This window comes from Lagopus muta, chromosome 5 (genome assembly GCF_023343835.1).
Source record: "Lagopus muta isolate bLagMut1 chromosome 5, bLagMut1 primary, whole genome shotgun sequence".
Classification (NCBI taxonomy): domain Eukaryota; kingdom Metazoa; phylum Chordata; class Aves; order Galliformes; family Phasianidae; genus Lagopus; species Lagopus muta.
Genome location: NC_064437.1, coordinates 49,735,929 through 49,754,144, shown reverse-complemented (window position 1 = coordinate 49,754,144; position 18,216 = coordinate 49,735,929). Strand labels below are relative to the sequence as shown.

At 39.3% G+C, this 18,216-nt stretch overlaps 1 protein-coding gene across 9 annotated transcripts in view; it reads left to right on the top strand.

Moving 5' to 3' along the window:
• PANK1 (pantothenate kinase 1) overlaps positions 1–13,493 on the top strand; it is a 43,147-nt gene extending 29,654 nt beyond the window's left edge. For all 9 annotated transcript variants that reach the window (XM_048947214.1, XM_048947213.1, XM_048947211.1 and 6 more), the window contains 5 exons: positions 4,552–4,805; positions 6,968–7,144; positions 7,544–7,667; positions 11,289–11,414; positions 12,060–13,493. In XM_048947214.1, the coding sequence (XP_048803171.1) occupies positions 4,552–4,805; positions 6,968–7,144; positions 7,544–7,667; positions 11,289–11,414; positions 12,060–12,119 (741 nt within the window). In that variant the 3' untranslated portion in view covers positions 12,120–13,493. The remainder of the gene's footprint in view (positions 1–4,551; positions 4,806–6,967; positions 7,145–7,543; positions 7,668–11,288; positions 11,415–12,059) is intronic.
• The last annotated feature ends 4,723 nt before the right edge of the window (positions 13,494–18,216 follow it).

Genomic DNA, 18,216 nt, shown 5'->3' with positions numbered 1-18,216 from the left:
GGAGTCTGCTGTGGAGCATGTAAAGTAAAGCTGGTGCTTTACTGCCCAAAGCTGATGCAGTGTCCTGCATTCTCTTCTGCCTCAGTGGATGTTATGCTGACCTTTTAGTTGCATTAGTCTTTGTCTTTCTTGATTCTGAGTGGATGTTTTCCAGCCTCGGGGTGTGGAAGAAGCAGGGAGGAGTATTGCATCAGAGCTCAAAATGGAGCAGGTTTGGGAGCAGGGGTTTTGTTTGAGGTCAGAGCAATCAAAACATAAAGCAAAGTACATATTATAAAGTGGACAAGCGGTAATGGGAGGGAGATGAAAAGCAAAGATAGACTGAACTATTATATATAATAAAAAAAAAAAAAAGGGAGCAAAGCATGGAACAAATATAAAAGCCAAGGTGATGCAGTGAGCAAGGGTGTTGTTACTGATAATTAAAACCTTGCAAGTTGTTGCAGTTCTAACAGTTTCTTTCAGAAGTATTTTCCTATTCCTCATTTGAAGTCCTAGACCAGATGAACTCAAAACTGCACGTAATTTTTGAAATTCCAGAGCTTGGAATTTGAATTTTCAACGAGATGAAGCCTTTCACAAGCTGAGGGGATGTACGCATACTGATTATGTGTACTGATGTTGATTTATGAAGCTTTTCCAGTCTGCATGTAGGTCATGGCTGCCCTCAGTTCATCTGAAGATGAGCTGGGATGTTTGGTGTTCTCCTTGCCTGAGGTCGAAATATTTACATGCTCATGAAAACAAACAAACATGACCCAAGTCTTCCACTCCTGTGATTCCGCGCTTGAAAGGAGCAGCAAGTTGACACTGGTGGCTTTTTTTTGTCAGGAAGGCTTTGTCAGCTGTCCTGCTGTCATCACCACGGTGTTGATCTTACTAGGTTTGAGTTGCAATCATACCGTCTGATATGCGAATACGGCTAAAGCTGGCTTGATTCTGAGCGTATTATAAAAAAGCCTTGAGCAGGCAGTGTTTTCCAGTGCTCCTCAGATGTTTAAAACTAGAGGCAGGCTTTCATTTTCCTTAGGATTGGTCTGTGCATGGTAACAAGGAACCTTTTGTACATCCTTGAAATAAGCTGTTTTAGGAGTTTGTTGCTGAGGCTCTCAAACCGTCAGTTGGAAGCAATCACCACTCCCTTACTGTGTTGCATCCAGATCTTGAAACAGTTAAAGTCCAGAGTCTCCTGCTTTTGGAGGTCCTGAGGAATTCTTTGAGGTCCACTGTGTTCTGTTTCCTTCTTTCCCCCAGTATTTAAAAGCAGTCTGAAAGAGAAATTTCTATGGTCAAGCCATAAGACAGAAAAATAGTTCAGTTATAAAATGTATATATGGTTTTCCTCTGTTAATTTTTCCATTCAGGACCCAGCATACTGCTCTGTTTTGCTGTTTTTCCTCTCACAGCACTTTGACATAAAACTCTTCTAGAGGAGATGCATGCTGAATACGATTGCAGGAGTGCTGAGCAGGTAGAACAGTAGAACAGTATGCTGTCTGCCTTCATACCAACGGATGTAAAGGCCTGGAAAATATCTACAAATACATTTTTGTAAGAAGTTGTAGGAAAAATATCCAATGAAAATTGGCTTAATTAAAGAGCTTCTATTTTTCTTCTGCATTTCTGCACATAAACTTCAGCTCCCTTCAGGGAGATGGTTCGTATAGCTGAAAGGTATGGATGAAGAGAGTGGAGTGAGGTCAGGTGATGTAGAAGGAAAAAAAAAAATAATGTAAGGCTGCTCATCCATTACTTATGATGTTTACAGGCACATTTATTTTGTGATGCAGTTGAGCTGCTTCGGTCATTGTGAGCAAAGAATGAATGGAGAAAAAGCAGTTTTATACACAGTGAAAGGGACTGGGAAGTGATTGTGGCCCTGGCTCCAGCAAGGCTCCTTGTATGAGGCTGGGTTTCTGTGTTTCTTGCAACTGTGTCCTGATTGGTGCTGTGGGAGGAAAGAACTGGTGGTTTGTTGTGCCCAGAGCCTCAGAGATGGGATGGGCGAAGAGCCTGTGGGTCTCTGAGGGCAGGCATATGTGTGGAATGCTGATGCCAGACTCCAGCCTTCCAGAAATGAGAAACAGATTGTTGTAACTGTGCAGGAAAGGTGGTTTGTTTTCTAGCAAATCATACATTAAAAAAAAAGCAGCATATGGCTTTTCTCCTTAAAGTATATCAGCTATTATATGTAGCACAGAACCATGAAAACCAAAGTAAATTTTAATGTCTTTTGTATATGGAAGATTGGACCTAATAAAACTTATGCTTGAAAGGAACTTCTTGCTCTGTTGTGGGCAGAGCAGAGAGTTGGTAGAAACAAGCATTTTGTCTGTTTCTGCTCTGATGCCAGAAGTGTTTTTCTTTTAGGTTTGTATTGCTTGCTGGTATTGTGCAAGCACTCATGCTTCCGTAGTGGTGAAAGTGTAACACTTGTGGCTGTGGTTGTATGGCCCATAGGGCAGACAGAGCTTTAGGCAGAAAGGGCCATAAATCTGTTAATGACTCTTCGTGTTGTGGGCTTCTGTTTCACAGCATCTTTGTGTGTAATGCATCTCTGTTAGATCACGCTTTGTCATGCTGCATCTAGTTCATACATTTAATAGAGTAAATGAGGGAAGTGGGGCTTTTGAAGCACTTCAACCAGAGAACTACTGTAGCCGGTGTAGCTGTTGGGAAGAAGATTCTGTTTGCAACGCTTGTGGGTTTTAATGAAACAAATACAGCCTCTAACTAGTCATGACTTTATGGACTGTATGTAACATTGTGGAAGAAGTGTGTGAATCATTTACTGTGTTAATCCCTTTTACCACAGGACTCTTAGTTGAAGGTTTTTCCTCTAATTGCAAGAATTAGCTGAAATCCAAGGTGTTTGCAAAAATAGTCCTAAGGTTTTTGTAATGTTCCTTTAATTTCCACCTCTCCGTTTGTGCTTATTCCTTTTGTTTGCCTGGTGAATAGTTCAAGTCTTTTATACTGCACTTCTGCAATTGAAATTTGTGTAGCCTATGGTAACAAAGAAAACCACAGAGATATTTGAAATGTTGCAGAGGAAATGCTGATGCACAAGAAATGACCCCCATCTGTGTCTGTTGTCCTACGAATAACTGGATTTGCACTGAGGTCTTTTAATCTGCTTGGGGTTTTTTTGCTAGTTTTTGTCTTGTATTATTTCACTTCTATGGTTTTGAGTACTGGCACACACAAAAGAAGGACAGACCTCAACAGTATAACAGCTTTCAGTCCAGACAAGTTAGAGCTGTGCATGAGTGAGAAAACTTGAGGGGAGAGATTTTAAATAGCTCAAAAGAATGTAACCTGTTGGCTGTGCCTGTTCCACAAAAATAACTTCTCTTTATAGTGACTTAATACAGCTTCCAGAATTAGAAATAGGGGGGAAGTAGCCTCATAAACCATTAGCTGTTAAAAAAAAAAAAAAAAAAAATGTAGTAATATGCAAATATTTGAGAAGCAGCTCCAAGCTGTACAGCTCCTTCTTGCTGCCAGTGCCCTGTTGCTTTTTCTGGTAGAAGTGGAGCAGATTAGATGCTTTGTGCAGATGTGAAGATACAGATGACCTCAGGATTTGGATGAGCAATTTTTCTATTCTGAACTCAGTGTCATCTAGAAAGGAAGCTTCCTACAGATTGTCACCATATCCTATTTCTAGAAATGAGTCTAATTTCTAATTCTGGTAAACAGAGTGCTGTGACATGTGGGACTGTCCGCTGAAGCACAGTCCTGGGTGACCTGTGGGATCTGAAAGAATCTCTGTTTTAAGCCCTTAGAATTTTTTTCTGCCCTCTGATAGCGTTTAATTTCTATAAACATTATGCGGGGGGCATGTGCTTGAGGTTGTTTTTGTTTGCTTTTTAGATAGCATTCCCAACATTTGGTGGAAAACTGTATTTTTTCTTGAGGTGTTTTAAAATACTGATTGAAATTCAAAGAAACAGCTTTCATATCACTGGTGAAATGCTTTAAAATAACATTTTGTGTGCATAATCCACTGCATACCTAATTCATATTATTATAAGAATGTGTACTTTGTAAAGCTTGAGTTATCTTCTTGTCTAACTGCAATTTCCTGACCTCACTCGTTCTATCAAACACTGCATTAAATTGCTGGGAAAATGTAGTTGGATGATGAGTTAAAGCACTTTGCGTCCTGAGGATTGCGTTTTTACCCACCAGTGTCAGATGCTATCCTGAAGCTTCAGAGGGCATCTCTCTTGGGATGGGGATAAAGGGGAAGACATTACTGCCACAGACAGTAAATGAGAGGGAAATATTTCCTGGACTGCTTGAGAAGCACGGAATATTTTGAAGGTAAAGGAACTGAAGGGCAGTGCTGCATCGCACATTGTTTTGAGAGGAACCTGTTGTCAGGCCGATACCATTTCCTTTTGATTTCATGCTTAGACCTTTGCACTGCTTAAATAGCGTGATGCTTTTTTATTAAAGTGATCAAAATGCTTCATCAGAGCTTTCTCTCCTTCTCAGTGTAGGATTATACTAAGAAATATTTATGAATTTCTTGTTCTGCTCCAGATTGCTGATCTGCAACTCCACAAACTGGATGAATTGGACTGTTTGATCCAGGGCCTGCTTTATGTTGATTCTGTTGGTTTCAATGGCCAACCAGAGTGCTATTATTTTGAAAATCCTACAGATCCTGAACAGTGCCAGAAGAAGCCTTACTGCCTTGATAATCCATATCCTATGCTGCTGGTTAACATGGGCTCAGGAGTCAGCATCCTAGCTGTGTATTCTAAGGACAATTACAAGAGAGTTACAGGATCCAGGTAAATATTTATTTGCTCAGTAATTCAACAGATAGAAGCAGACAGTGGCTGTATATGCAGCTCCAAATTGTGTTCATCTTCCCGTGCCTTCTAAATCTCAGTAGTAATAAGACTGGAAATAGCTCAGGTTTTTGTCAGAGCGGGGTTTGGGTCAGTGAAATAATTTATCCCCTCAGCTTCAGAGCTGCCTTAATCTCTTCTTGGTGTTCTTCTCTACTTCCTGTCTCTTGCTGTGAGTTAGTGAAGTAGAGCTGTCCTGGTATATAAATGTTCTCCCTACGCTTTGATCCTCCATATTAGCCACAGCAGTAAAGTAAAAACATTTGGGCTGAGCAAAAACCTCTTGCTTAATAGTTAGAATGTGTATCCAGAGTACAGCAAAACTTTGTAGAATTGCCTCCTACCACTGGATTTTGGCAGAGGGCTCTTAGTGGATCTTGCTTCCTTATTGATAGCAGTAGACTGTGGATGATGCTGGTAGGTTAACGAATGCCAGTGTATAAAGACTAGAATTTGATTATCTGTGTTCTTGAGCATTGGTGTGACTTCTGCTGGTGTCAGCTAGTGCTCTCTGGAATCATTTGTGAGATGCAGCTGAGTTGAAAGGGCCTCTGGCCTGTGTTCAGTAGAAGATTAAGATGTGGTCTCTCTGTTGAAGAGCTTGGGATACCTTCAATGGCGTAGGTGCAGAATTTTGCTCTTGAGGTCACAAAACAGCTTGAGACATGATTAAGTTGACTCACAGATGTGACCACAGTAAATGCTTAGATGTAGGAACCATTTTAGTCTGGGTGTGCATGTTTTCAACTAGTATTAAAAGCACACATGGATCCATGCACTTTTTTCCTCATTGGTATGCTTCATATTAGTAATATGAGTTTAATATGACTTTAAACAAAAAGTCCACTTCAAAAGCAACAACCAGAGGAGCTCTGGATTTGTTATAGCCCCTTCCAAAGCTGCTTTCTGTTCTTCAGGGCGTGGTACGTATTAATAAAGTTTTTCATATGTATATTCACTGCAAATGACTGTACATGTGACTTCTGTTGCATTATATAAAATATCTTTAACATAAATGTAGACGTGAGCCATTTTCTGTATAATACAAAATAACACAAACTTAAGAGGCTTTGATTTTCTTGCATTTCTGGTTGTTTTTCAACCATACTTTCAGTATGAGTGGATGAGCTTCTAGTCCTTTCCATTACAAAAGGGAAAACATGAGTGCAGTGGGTTGCTGACTTGTTACAGATGGTGAAATCAATACTGTCTCATGGCTGATGTCAGCTTCCCACTGTTCAGATATTGAATGTATTAGAGCACTACTGGCTGTGTTCTGAAAGACCTTCCTAATGATCTAACAGCACTGACTGAACAGTGTTCCTGTCTAACCTGTGATTTTTGTGAAGTGCAAATGTGTCTCACTGGTCCTCTTGTTTACAGTGGCTCCAGTCAGCATGACTGTGATCTGTGCCAATAAGTAAACTTTATCAAAGGTTAAGAAAGAGTAAGGATGTATCTAGAGGTTAGTAAGTTGAAGTTCATGTCTGTAAAGACAGCAGAGTCCACAGTAGGATTTTAATGATGAGTTAATAATCTGTTAGAACACTCCCTGCTAAAGTCTGTAAATATTGCACTTCATCCTGTGCAAGGTTTTCAAATGATATGATTCTCCTTATTCTAAGTTCTCTGGAGGCCAAGGCAGACGTTCTGGGCTGATGCTTTGCTTTGAACAGGATCCAACTAGACTGTTCCCTTCCACTACCAGGGGGACAAGATCCATCTTAGCTACTTACTTCAGCAGAGATGCTTAGCTTTGTTTGCCATTTATTCTCTTATCTTGACTCAGATGATCTGCTGGCTGCTAATTGTTATTCAAAGAAAACTTGCTAGAGTGCCACCAATAGCAGACAAATAACTGCAGAGGTGGATTGAGCCATATTGTCAACTAAGCATTTCTATTTAGATATTAGAAAGAGTGGTTCAGTTAGAACTATGAATGTCTGTCAAGCAGGAGCTCAGTAAAGGGTTCTTTCTTCATTTCTTCAAGAGCTGCAGTATTACCATTGGTAGCTGTGTAGAGCATTTTGAAAGCAAGAATCTGAAGAACTGTATTGAAAGCTAGTTCAAGCTGCTGATCTGAAACAAATGTGCTTTTCTAGCCTGGGAGGAGGAACATTCCTGGGCCTCTGCTGCTTGCTGACTGGCTGTGAGACGTTTGAAGAAGCGCTAGAAATGGCTGCGAAAGGAGACAGCACCAATGTGGATAAACTGGTGAAGGATATTTACGGAGGAGATTATGAGCGGTTTGGCCTTCAAGGGTCTGCTGTAGCCTCAAGGTACACTTTAAATAAGCTGTTTTCAAGGAGTTTATAGGAAACTTACTGTGTATGTTGAACTGAGTGCATAGTCCCTGAACTATGCACTGTGTCCATGTGGAACTGTCACTCTGAATGTATCATGTAGTTTGTCCTTGGATCTCTCACCTACTTCTTACCCTTGTTTTTTTTTTTTTTAAGCAGATACAAGCAGTACTCTGCAGTTTGTTTTCATTGAATTGCAGTTACTTAATGAAGAGGCATCTTATTTCTTTCTATTTTCAGTATGATCACTTTTCAAGTTTCATTATGTCTAAGGATAACGGATAGCAAATCCAAGCGAAACATTAAATAATGTTTCTAAGGGCTTTTAGCACTCCTAAATGCCTCATGTTAAAAGGAATGATTTTTCTCCCACAGCTTTGGCCATATGATGAGTAAAGAAAAGAGAGAATCTATCAGTAAAGAGGACTTGGCCAGAGCTACTTTGGTTACTATCACCAACAACATTGGTTCTATTGCTCGCATGTGTGCACTGAATGAGGTAAGATGGTGTATTTACTATGAACTTAAGCTATTTAGCAACAATGGAGTAATGTTATCGGAATACAAAAATTCAAATTGCTTTATGGTAGATATGTACCTTGGAAAATAGGTATATATTTAATGATCTCTCCTAGCTCTTTGGATGTGTCACGTATGCTTTGAGGCAAAACATAAGGTACTTTGATTTTCAGAAGTAGAGAAGAGGGCAGAACAGTTGGCTTTAAAACTCTGCTTAATCTATTGGTACTTGGAGCTGCCCAATTGTTCTCAAACTGTGATAAATATGCATGCCTTTGTAATCAAAATTAATGCTTTTATATCACCTCTTAATTAATAACAGACCTTGTTATACCATGATTAGAATTGCATTTTGTATTAAATTTTGTCGTAGTTATGGTATTTACTATATTGGATCGAGAGAAAATACAGTTTATTCTAACTTAAGACCCCTGTTAGTTGCTTGTTGCATTCTTTTCTTTAGACATGGTAACTAAGGATGGGCTGTTGAGTACATCTTTACAGCTTCTTATAAATATGTAGGAATTTCTTTTGATCTGTAAGTTCCATCCTTCATTATTATATGGTAACGGTTCTCTTTCTGTCTGATCTCCAGAAATTTGTCTGATTTTTTTTTTTTTTCCACACACTGCTGTTTTTAGCTCTGCAGTGTTCTCTATTAAAAAGAAAAAGTGCTTTTTTTATTTTTAAAAGAGGTAATCCAAAACCCCAAACAAATTCCCAGACCACCTGATAAGCCATCTGATTGCTTCATTGGGTGCTTTTTTCATTGTTGTTTTGAGAAATAGCAGGTAATTAATAATTTCTCACTTAATCACTACTTGAATGGTAGTGGCTGATCTAGAACTTGTCTGAGTACCAAAGTCTTTCTCCCATCTCCATCTCATTCCATTTCCTTAATCTCAAATTTCATCTACCGTTTTTGATTCAAGCTGCTAAATCTCTTCAGCATTTCTGTACCATTGACTTCTTGGTTTGATTCTGATGATTAAATTCGTATGCCGATAAATGTTTGTTGCTGATATCCTTTCTAGAGCCACTTATAAAATATTTTGAACAGGCAAACGTCTGTGTGTGCTCATATCAATTGTTACTGATGACCTTGCTTCACTGTGAAAAGTGGCTCCGTACGTTTTTGGCAGTTTTTCAGTCCTGATGATTCTCTTTCAAGTCTTCTCTTTGCTTTCAGCTTCTTTACAGTGTTGCCTTGTGGCATGGAGTTCAAGCAGCATTGTACAGGGCTATCAAAGCATGGAGAATTGCAGCAGGGAACCACATGCGATGCATTCAGAGGAGGAAATAGGCTACTAATGAAACTAATGCTTCTGTGTCATGGTGAAAAAGTTGCTAACACTTATGTTTTGTGGACAGACATATAAAAACTAGATGTGATCCATAGCGTTTTATGGAGGAGAGTAAGTGATATATTAAGTATGCTTCACATCCTAGACAACATCAAAGTAAAATTTGCCTAACGTTTGAGAAATAAATTTATTCTGTGACTTTTTTTCTTTCTGAAACAAAAGAAAACTTAATTCAGTGGCTTTATATATCCTTTGAAAATACTTCAAATGTAGTATATTGTTGCAAGGCAGCTACTTTAGATAGTGTTACTTTTTCCTCAAAGAAAGCTATTGTTCTAACAAATACTCCAGACACCTAAATTGTTTTTGTGAGATACAGCTCTAACTTGCTAGAAGTCTGGTGAATGAAATAGCCAAGTGGGAGCTGTATGCTTAGAAAACAGTTGAATTTGATATTATTTTGTGAAATGCTGTATGTATTAGATTAGGGTTTTGTTGAAGCTCACTTTTACAAAATCAATTTATGCCCCGAAGCATGGGTTTTCATAATTTTTTTTTTCAGTGATTGCATCCTTAATGTTGTGTTGAAAATGACTTGCATGTGTGCAGGAAAAAATGAGGCTGGGGAATAAATAAAATATTCAGCCTGCAAAACTTCAAAGGAAAGTTTACTTGCACGAAGTTGGCAGGAGAGTAGAAAAATTCCATAGTCTGAAACTATTTGGCTGCACATCATTTGAAACAGTTTGTTCTAGGCACAACAGATAAACGTAAAGGAAACCAATCTTCTTGGTTTACGCTTCTCATACTAGCAGAGCATGTAGACATCTTTACAAGCCTTCTTGCAAAAATATGTGCAGGATGGATTTTCTTATTGCATCATTGATATAAATTCCAGTGTTCAATTAAATTGGCCAGTATGTAATGTGTACTTTACTCAAAGGTATGCTATAGTTTTCTACTGCAAGGCTGTTGAATAGTAGAGCCAAAACCCCAGAATGGAAGAGTGCATATTTTCACCAGGATGTTATATTTGGTTAGCGTAGGCAAGCATTTCATCACTACCCTTTATGAGTTTAAGGCTTCTTTCTTTCAACTTCAGATAGTTCAGCTGTGAACAATTTGAAAGTAAGATGGCAAGACTCTCTTAAGAGATAAAGTAGCTCATTTTTCTAAGTCCTAAAAAATGCTAAAGCTGTTTTCAATTCTAGCATATAGGAAATTCCTTGATTTCACGCAGTTAAAGATTGTTAATGTTGGAAAACAGAGCTGATAGGAAACTTGCATGTTAATACACACTGCTATTCTAGTAGACAAATATGACTATTAAGTTTTTAATAATTCTTTGTGTTGAGTTCTTCTTGCTTGAATTTCTGATAACAGTAGCTTACTGTGTATATTCATTAGAAAAAATTTTGATGAGAATGAAATTCAGACAAGTTCTAATCAATCTGGTGGTGTTGACTTGCAGGAAAATAGTTACATGTGTATCCTTTCTTTCTATCTTTCTTTGTGAGTTGTAAAGCCAAAACTGACTTGTCAGAGGATGCAGAGTATTTTTGGCCATTTTTAATAGCAGCCTTGTGAAGCTTGAGAATTTCCTAGTATGAGCAATGTAAATCCTTAGGAAAGCATACAGGTGCATGCTGATGGGACTGCAGGGTCTAAGTGAATGTATTACTATAACCCCGCGTTATGTAAATAAATGTGTAATCTTGTGTCTGATTTGAGAACTGTAATCACAATTGTGACTCCAAGTCATTGGAGATTAAGTAAATGTTTGCATCTGGGTATCCCTGCTCTCCAGTAGTAGGCATTCAGGTGAAGGTGTTTGTGTAGTATGTTACTTACTGGACACCACAGAATTGCACTTCGTAGCAAAATGATTGCTGCAGAGCAAAGTGTACAAAGTGCTAGGCTTTATAGAGTTGTATGAATATAGCCCTTAGTAATTCCTATCTTGGCAGGATTTTGCTGTTAGTCTTCACTAGAGGACTCTGGAGGATATATTTCTAATGTTCCCTCGATACTCCTGTGGAACCTTAGGTCGTGGGCTTCTAAGCAAAAATTCCCCATCTGTTTTACCAGTCTCTCACTGTTTGGAATAAAACTTCTTTTCTTGCAACGTTAATATGTAGTGGTCAATAACTAGAATTATTTTGAGACTTCTCTGTCTGGAGAACATACATATCTCAAAATACCCATGTAACTTTATAGTAGAGGCAGAAGTATGTGTTGAATGAGAGAAATAGCATAGCTGAATCTAATTTTTGCTGATGTGCTTTTCAATTTTACAGAACATCGACAAAGTGGTATTTGTTGGAAACTTTCTCAGAATTAATATGATTTCAATGAAGGTGCTAGCATATGCTATGGATTACTGGTCCAAGGGACAGCTGAAAGCTCTATTTTTGGAACATGAGGTAAGGAAATATATGTTGAATTTCTGTTGGTAAGGAAAAGGTCTTATTGTTTTTGACTTTTTGAGGGAGTTGAAGGGGATGTTCCACGATGTTCCTTCAAAGTGCAAGCTAAGTTCTGCATAATTTCATTATGAGTTCATTGGAAAATACCCCTCATTAACTTCCTGGGTTGACCACTAATCTTGTGGTATTTATGTTGCACTAAATGTTGCACATCTTAATCTGCTTCCTGGTCCTAGTATCAAATGTGCTCTTCTGTGGGCTGTTCCATATAAACCTCAACTAGAATGAATTTTGGCAGATGTTTTTAAGGGGATTTTCAGGTGGCTGTGTTTATAAGGGAAACTACACTGCCTTCATACAGCATCTTTATAGCTTTTCTGTAGTTATATATTTATATATTTATATTTATTTTTTAATGGTTTTAGAGAACTGTATAAGACTTTTCTTGATATAATGCTCTCTTAGACTTAAAGAAGATCACATTATGCTGTAGTTCAGATACAGAAAAGATTGGCACATCAAGGTTCAATCTTGTAAGAAAGGTCTTTTTAATTGCTTTACTAAGATGGGGGGCTTTACATGTTCATGCATATGTCTGATTTGGGAGTTTGATTAGTTTTGTTTTTCTGGTCTTATTTAAAGGGTTATTTTGGAGCTGTTGGGGCGCTTTTAGAACTGCTTAAAATGACAGATGATCAATGATGAAGATGTCTCAAGAGATATCTACTGCAGATGCTGCTGGATAAGAGTGAAAGCCACTACAAGGATGGAAATGAAGCCATTATGATAGTTCTAACTGCTGGATTTGTAAATAATTTAAAATCCTTTTAGCTGATCTTTAACTTCTGGGTTTTGAGCTTACACTTCGGAGTTCATACTGGGAATACTGAGATTTTTTTTTCTGTACACTGTATTTTTTAGGGGGAAAATGTGCAACGTTGCCAAACATACAGAGTTTATGGAATTATTTTAACTGTATACTGTTTAATGTAGGATCTGTGATACAAGGCATCTGCTTTTCTTCTGGGGTTTACTGATCATAGTGTGGTAATTTTAACTTCATTTAGTAATCACTCTAGGAGATTTTTTTCTTATTTTCATGACGTTTCATGATTTGTTCTTGGTTTCAAATGAAACTACGAAGCTGATGCATTTTTACTGTGAAAACTAGTTGTTGATTTGTTGCCTTTTCTCTTTAGATGAGTCGCTTTTATTTAACACCTTTCCCTCATCCTGTCAAAAAATAAAAATAAAAATACAGGCTTTCCTGTGACTTCGTGAGTTTCTTGGCAAGAACGCACGAGAACTTTAGGAGGGAGAGTGTGTGGTGAAAAGTTAATTCTTCAGTTGTCCTGATTTTCACAATCAGGAACAGGCTGCTAACTTGACACTAAAATGAAATCCCATTAATGTTGAAAGTGATTTGTCTGAAGAGCTCTGTAGTACGGTAGTTATTTATATGGTACGTACTTGGTGATAGGTGGGAAAGGGAGGAGATTACTTCAATTTATTTGAAGACTTTTCTGTAGTCTGTGATTTCTAAGTTGCTGGTGATCAAAACCAAGCGTTAACTGCATTATCCAAAGCCCAGTTTCTAAAGTTAGAAAGATTATTGCTAATGCATTTTCTGTTTTTAAGCTAAGGCTTACTTTCCCTGCAGGACACCAAGGTTTAAGTGTTTGTTCCAGTATGTTATTTTCTACCTTGGTTTGATTGGCAAATCTCCAGATATTTGTATTGAGGTGAGATCCTTCTGAAATCTATGTACTTAGCTGCATAGGGTGGACAAGCTTGCTTTTCCTGGGAACCTTGAAGGCTCACAAATCAAAGGCTGAAGAAGTCCACAAATTATTTTGTCTTGTAGAGCTGTATGTCATGTCACATAGCATAAAGGGCTCATCGGGAGGGTAGTGTAAAATTCAGACACATGTATTATCCAGTATATTTTTGGAAGGGGGTTTATTCACTTTTTTAATAATCATTAATTTCCATATCTCACAGATGGTGAAATGAGTTCATATTAACCTAATTGTTAACATGTCTGATGGAAATAAAGACCACCACTGTTTTGACGATTTTAATGTGTCTGTGGAATTCATTCCTTGGAATCAGTTACATGACATGCATAACTGCTTTGTGACGTATGACAAATTGTTTCCACAATAATTCTTTGGTGCTTCACTTTTTTTTTTTTAGTATTTAGTTACGTTTCTTTGCCTTTGAATCTTTTTTGCCTGACGTTTTGGGTTTTTTTTTGTCATAGGTTGTAAATGACTACATCAGAATGTTAGCATGTTGCAGGTGATTTTTCATGTAATAATTAACATGAGATCGGTGGGAGTAGTTTTACTCCATGCCTTTCATTTTTCATGAACAAAATGAAACTTTTATTAAGCTGATTTACAAGTTTTACCAGTAACTTAAATATTTTTTTTTTTTTTAAGGAATATTCAGAGGAAATGTGTATACAGAGTTTAGGTGCAGGATCTTTGAAGTATGATCTTTATCATAGAATCTTCTGACATTGATTCAGGACAAGGTAATTCCAGACATCTAACATCCAAAGAACAAAGATGATGCAGGTCACGCTCCAGCTCTAAAAGAATAGTTTGCTTTATCAAATTGACTGTTTCTTCGAATCGGCGTTTACAAAATGCATGAATACCTTTCTGGTTCAGTTTGATTATAAAGGAATAAATGAATATGCATAATTTTTTGCAAATTATCTTTTCGTAGTCACTCTAAAGGGAGTGACTGCACTTCCTAGATGAATCAGTAGAGGGAAGCATAATATAGATAATAGAGATTTACTTGGCTTTAAGGACGGTGCTCATGGCAGCTTCATGGTTATGGGGTGGGACTTCTTGTGTGTTGGGTTTTTTTTTCCTACTTTAAAAAAAAAAGTGTGCTCTTTTTCTCCCTCTTCTTTTTTTAAGAGGATATGATTTGGAAGTATCTGTCACTTAGACATCCCTGTATTCTTAGCATTTATAGTTCAGCAGTGAAAGAATGAAATGTTACTTAAGTATGAAGTAGCACTTCTTTTAAGATGCGAATTTTCTGATCCAGAAAAAGAAACAACAACACTAGCACGTCATTCAGGCCAACACACACACAGACTGTGCAATAAGCACAAATTCAGGTTGTGTGGTTGCATAAGAAAAGCATGCACTAGCTGTAGAATTCCAGGGACTGTCAGGTAAGTTAATCACAGCTGTTTTAAGAGAAGCATAAAATGAAGCAACTTCAAAATGCTGAATTGAGACTTAAAATGCATAATATGTCAGCTGTCATAGCAGATAGACTGGAAAAATGTACAGACAGTATAAATGGGTCTACTTGGTTGGTAAAAAGAATAGATATAATGATTAGGATGTTGGATTAAGATAAGTCACTAAGTAGGAGAAATTGGAAGAGCCTGGTTTAAGAAGAAAACTATGTTGTAGGTTAAATTTCAACTTCGCTAACGGAGAAGAGTTCTGCAATGCCTGCAAAGGTATTTCTTTGTTGTTTTGAAATCTGAAGTCAGCATATTTTTCTTCCCCTGCAACACTCTCCTGTGAATCTGACGTCCAGTAATTTGCTTGTTTATCTATTAAGCTTTGCCTTTCTTCATCCCTCCTGTTTGGAGCAAGAGAAGCTCCACTGCACCACCGCAGTAGGTCTGTATCAAGAACCTAGAAGTGTTCAGAGCTTTGAATCTTTGTTTTGAGAATGGTACGGGTAAAGAAGCAGATTCCCTGGGGAAGATCAGTGAGTTTGCAGGTTAAGTTTCTCCTACAAGGACAGGTTGAGAGAGCTGGGGCTGTCCAGCCTGTAGAAGAGAAGGCTCAGAGGGGACCTGGGAGCAGCCTTTTGAGTATCTAAAGGGGTCTGTAATAAGGAAGAGGATAGGTTCTTAGCACGGTCTGTTGTGATGGGACAAAGGAAAATGGTTTCAAACTAAAAAGGGGGGAGAAATAGGTTAGACGTAGAGAAGTTACAATCAAGGTGATGAGGTACTGAAACGGGTTACCCAGAGATGTGGGTGCCCCATCCCTGGAGACATCCAAGGTCAGGCTGGAAGGGACTCTGAGCAACATGATTGAACTGTGGGTGTCTGTTCATTGCAGGGGAGTTGGACTGGATGGCCTTTAAATGTTCCTTCCAACTCAAATGATTCCAGGTATGTATTCGAAATACTTGTCTTGGTGCAAAATGAGATCTGTTAGAAGCTAGGTTAAGGTGGCCTGGCTTGTTATTTCTGATACGTCTAGATAATCGTTAACGTAAGTTGGAGCAGAATGAGTGGGATTCCCTGCTTTTGCTTGTGATGGCATGTGCCATGTTCCATTGCTTTCAGACTCAAGCATTTGTTCTGTTGAAACATGCAGCTCCCGTCATTCTTTCTCGAACACACAGAGACCATGAATTTTAACAATTCTGACAAATTCAAACTGTCCAACAGGAGAAGACTTATATGTTTTTAAAGTGATTTTTTTTTTGACTGAATTACTGTGTAATATTGTGTAAAAGTTGCAAATTCTGGCTGAGAAGTGGGAGGTGACTAAAACACAGTACTTAATTGCACAGGTGTGGTAGAGAAGACAAGTATGGGATGCTTGGGGACAGCCCAAGGGCCTGACTTCCTGGGCAAGTGGTGTGCCTGTGGTGCATTCCAAGCTTAGCAAAGCTGTCCTAGTGTTTCAGGGGTAGCAGTGCTGATGTTCTTGTTAGACTGTCACAAGATGCTTTCAAGTGAGTTTTGGCAGGACACAACAGAAATTTAGGAGTGGGAGAGCCATATGGGGTTGAACTGGTGACAAAACAAACATTTGTGATTGTTTCCAGTCGAATGAGTTCTACTGGAATCTGTTTTCAAAGTACAAGGTGTCTTTGAATCTAGGGTAAAATGAAATATGGGCTGTGAAAAAGACCACACTCTCTTGTGTCTCTCTGCCTGGGAGGTAGAGGACATGAATGTCCTGGGCAGTAAGTATTCAAACCTTGTTCAAACCTAAAAAATGAACCCAATTTCTGATTCTCTGGTGCTGACTGGAACTTGATTGTAGATTATCATTAATGTGCTGCAGAGAGATGGAAAGACTGTGACCCTGAATACAGTAAATGTTCTTCAAACCTCTGTGACTCTCCCTCTAAGAAGCCTCAACGAGAAGAAGCAAAATAAGAACTGAATCTCGTTGCCAAAGTTTGAATGCAGATGCACTCTCTCAAGAAAGCAATGGCCTGGTCTTGAACATTCATTGCTCGTGTCAGTACTCGAGTGATGCAGCACAAGGGTGTGCTGGCCTCCAAATGGATTTTGCATCAGATCCAGTGATGTTGCTGGCAGGATGGGGCTCTGCTGGCTGGAGCGATGGCTGTGCTGTGTGAGGGGTGGCAGTCCCCAGGTACTGAGCGGCCTGCAGCCAGCACCATGCTGGTGTTCCTGAACACTAAGAGGCAGCTATGGAGCACCATGTTCCAGAGATGGCTGAGGGCAAAGGATTGCCACTGCCAGAGGTGGCACTGTGTCACACTGAGAGCAGCAGTGTGCCTCCTCTGTCCTGAAGGAGTTCTGCTTACTTGACTGTGAGGGATCAGAGCTTCTTTCCATGTTGTAAGGATCTGTGTAAGGATGAGGAAGTCATCCAGAGCCATCAGGACAGATGTGCTAGCATTGCTCTCTCCTGCAAGCTATTAAAGCAGCCTTGCCAGCTGGGAGGTTGCAATCAAAGTATCTTTGTATAAATCCTACATTGTTACCACCTGGCAGGCATAATGAACTGAAAAGTTCATTTTTGAAGATAGCTACAGGAATCACTAAATGCTGAATGAATTTAAAAGGAATATTCATTCCTTTTAAGTAGATTTGCTTTGTTTTGAGCAACCTCACCCCTGGTGTTATTTGAATAAATAAACAACTGCATGCTGTTCTCAGGATGCAGGCATGGAGCGTGCTGTTAGCAGCTAGCGCCCTGCATATTGCACTTGGCTACAGAATGCTGTGCAAAAAAAAAATTGTGGAGATATTTGCAAGATAAGCCAAAAACATTGTCCTAAATTCCATGGGGTTTGTCCTCTCTAGGCTAAAGCCTAGGAATAAATTTTTTCTCTGTCTTCTTAGATCCTGGCAGCTTGAAGTCCCTGCAGCTGTGCAGCACAGTTTTGCCTCCTTGAAGAAGGAAGAGCAGTGTGAGAGAACCAGAGCCGCCAACCCAGTGCCCTGCAGCTGCTCTTTCTCTTCACAGGTAGGACAGAAAACACCCAGGATCAGATCCTCTGGAGGAGAGGGATTTTTCTTCCTCTCCTCCTTTTCTGTCATCAGGCAAGAAACCACTGAAGCCCCATATGTTTTGAAGTCCCTTATCTTTGCTGCAAGATGTGCAACGTCTGTGAAGCCCTACTGCAGGAGAAGCAGGTGCAAAGGCAGGTTTGTGCCGACAGCTCCTGGTCTTGAAGTGATGTCTTCCTCCTCCTCCCGAGGGCCCGGCAGCCCTGCCGGAGCCCAGCCGTCTTGCCGCGTCTCCCACTAGGTGGCACCGCCGCCCGGCTCCCTTGCTACACACAGTGCGGCTCTGCCTTAAGTCTCTGTCCACGCATGCTCAAGTTAAAGAGAAAAAGCAAACGGGGAAAGAAGCCCAACAGCTCGCTTGCACACGCACGGAATAAAATAAATAGCTGAAGGTTGCGTGTTGCATAAGCAGCCTCGGAGCCCCCTGGTGCACCTCCAAGTCAAACAGCACTTTGGTGCTTGCAACTTTCTCTCTGGATAGGATGACAATGTTTTCCCACTTTGTTAGCTCTGCAAATGTTTGCT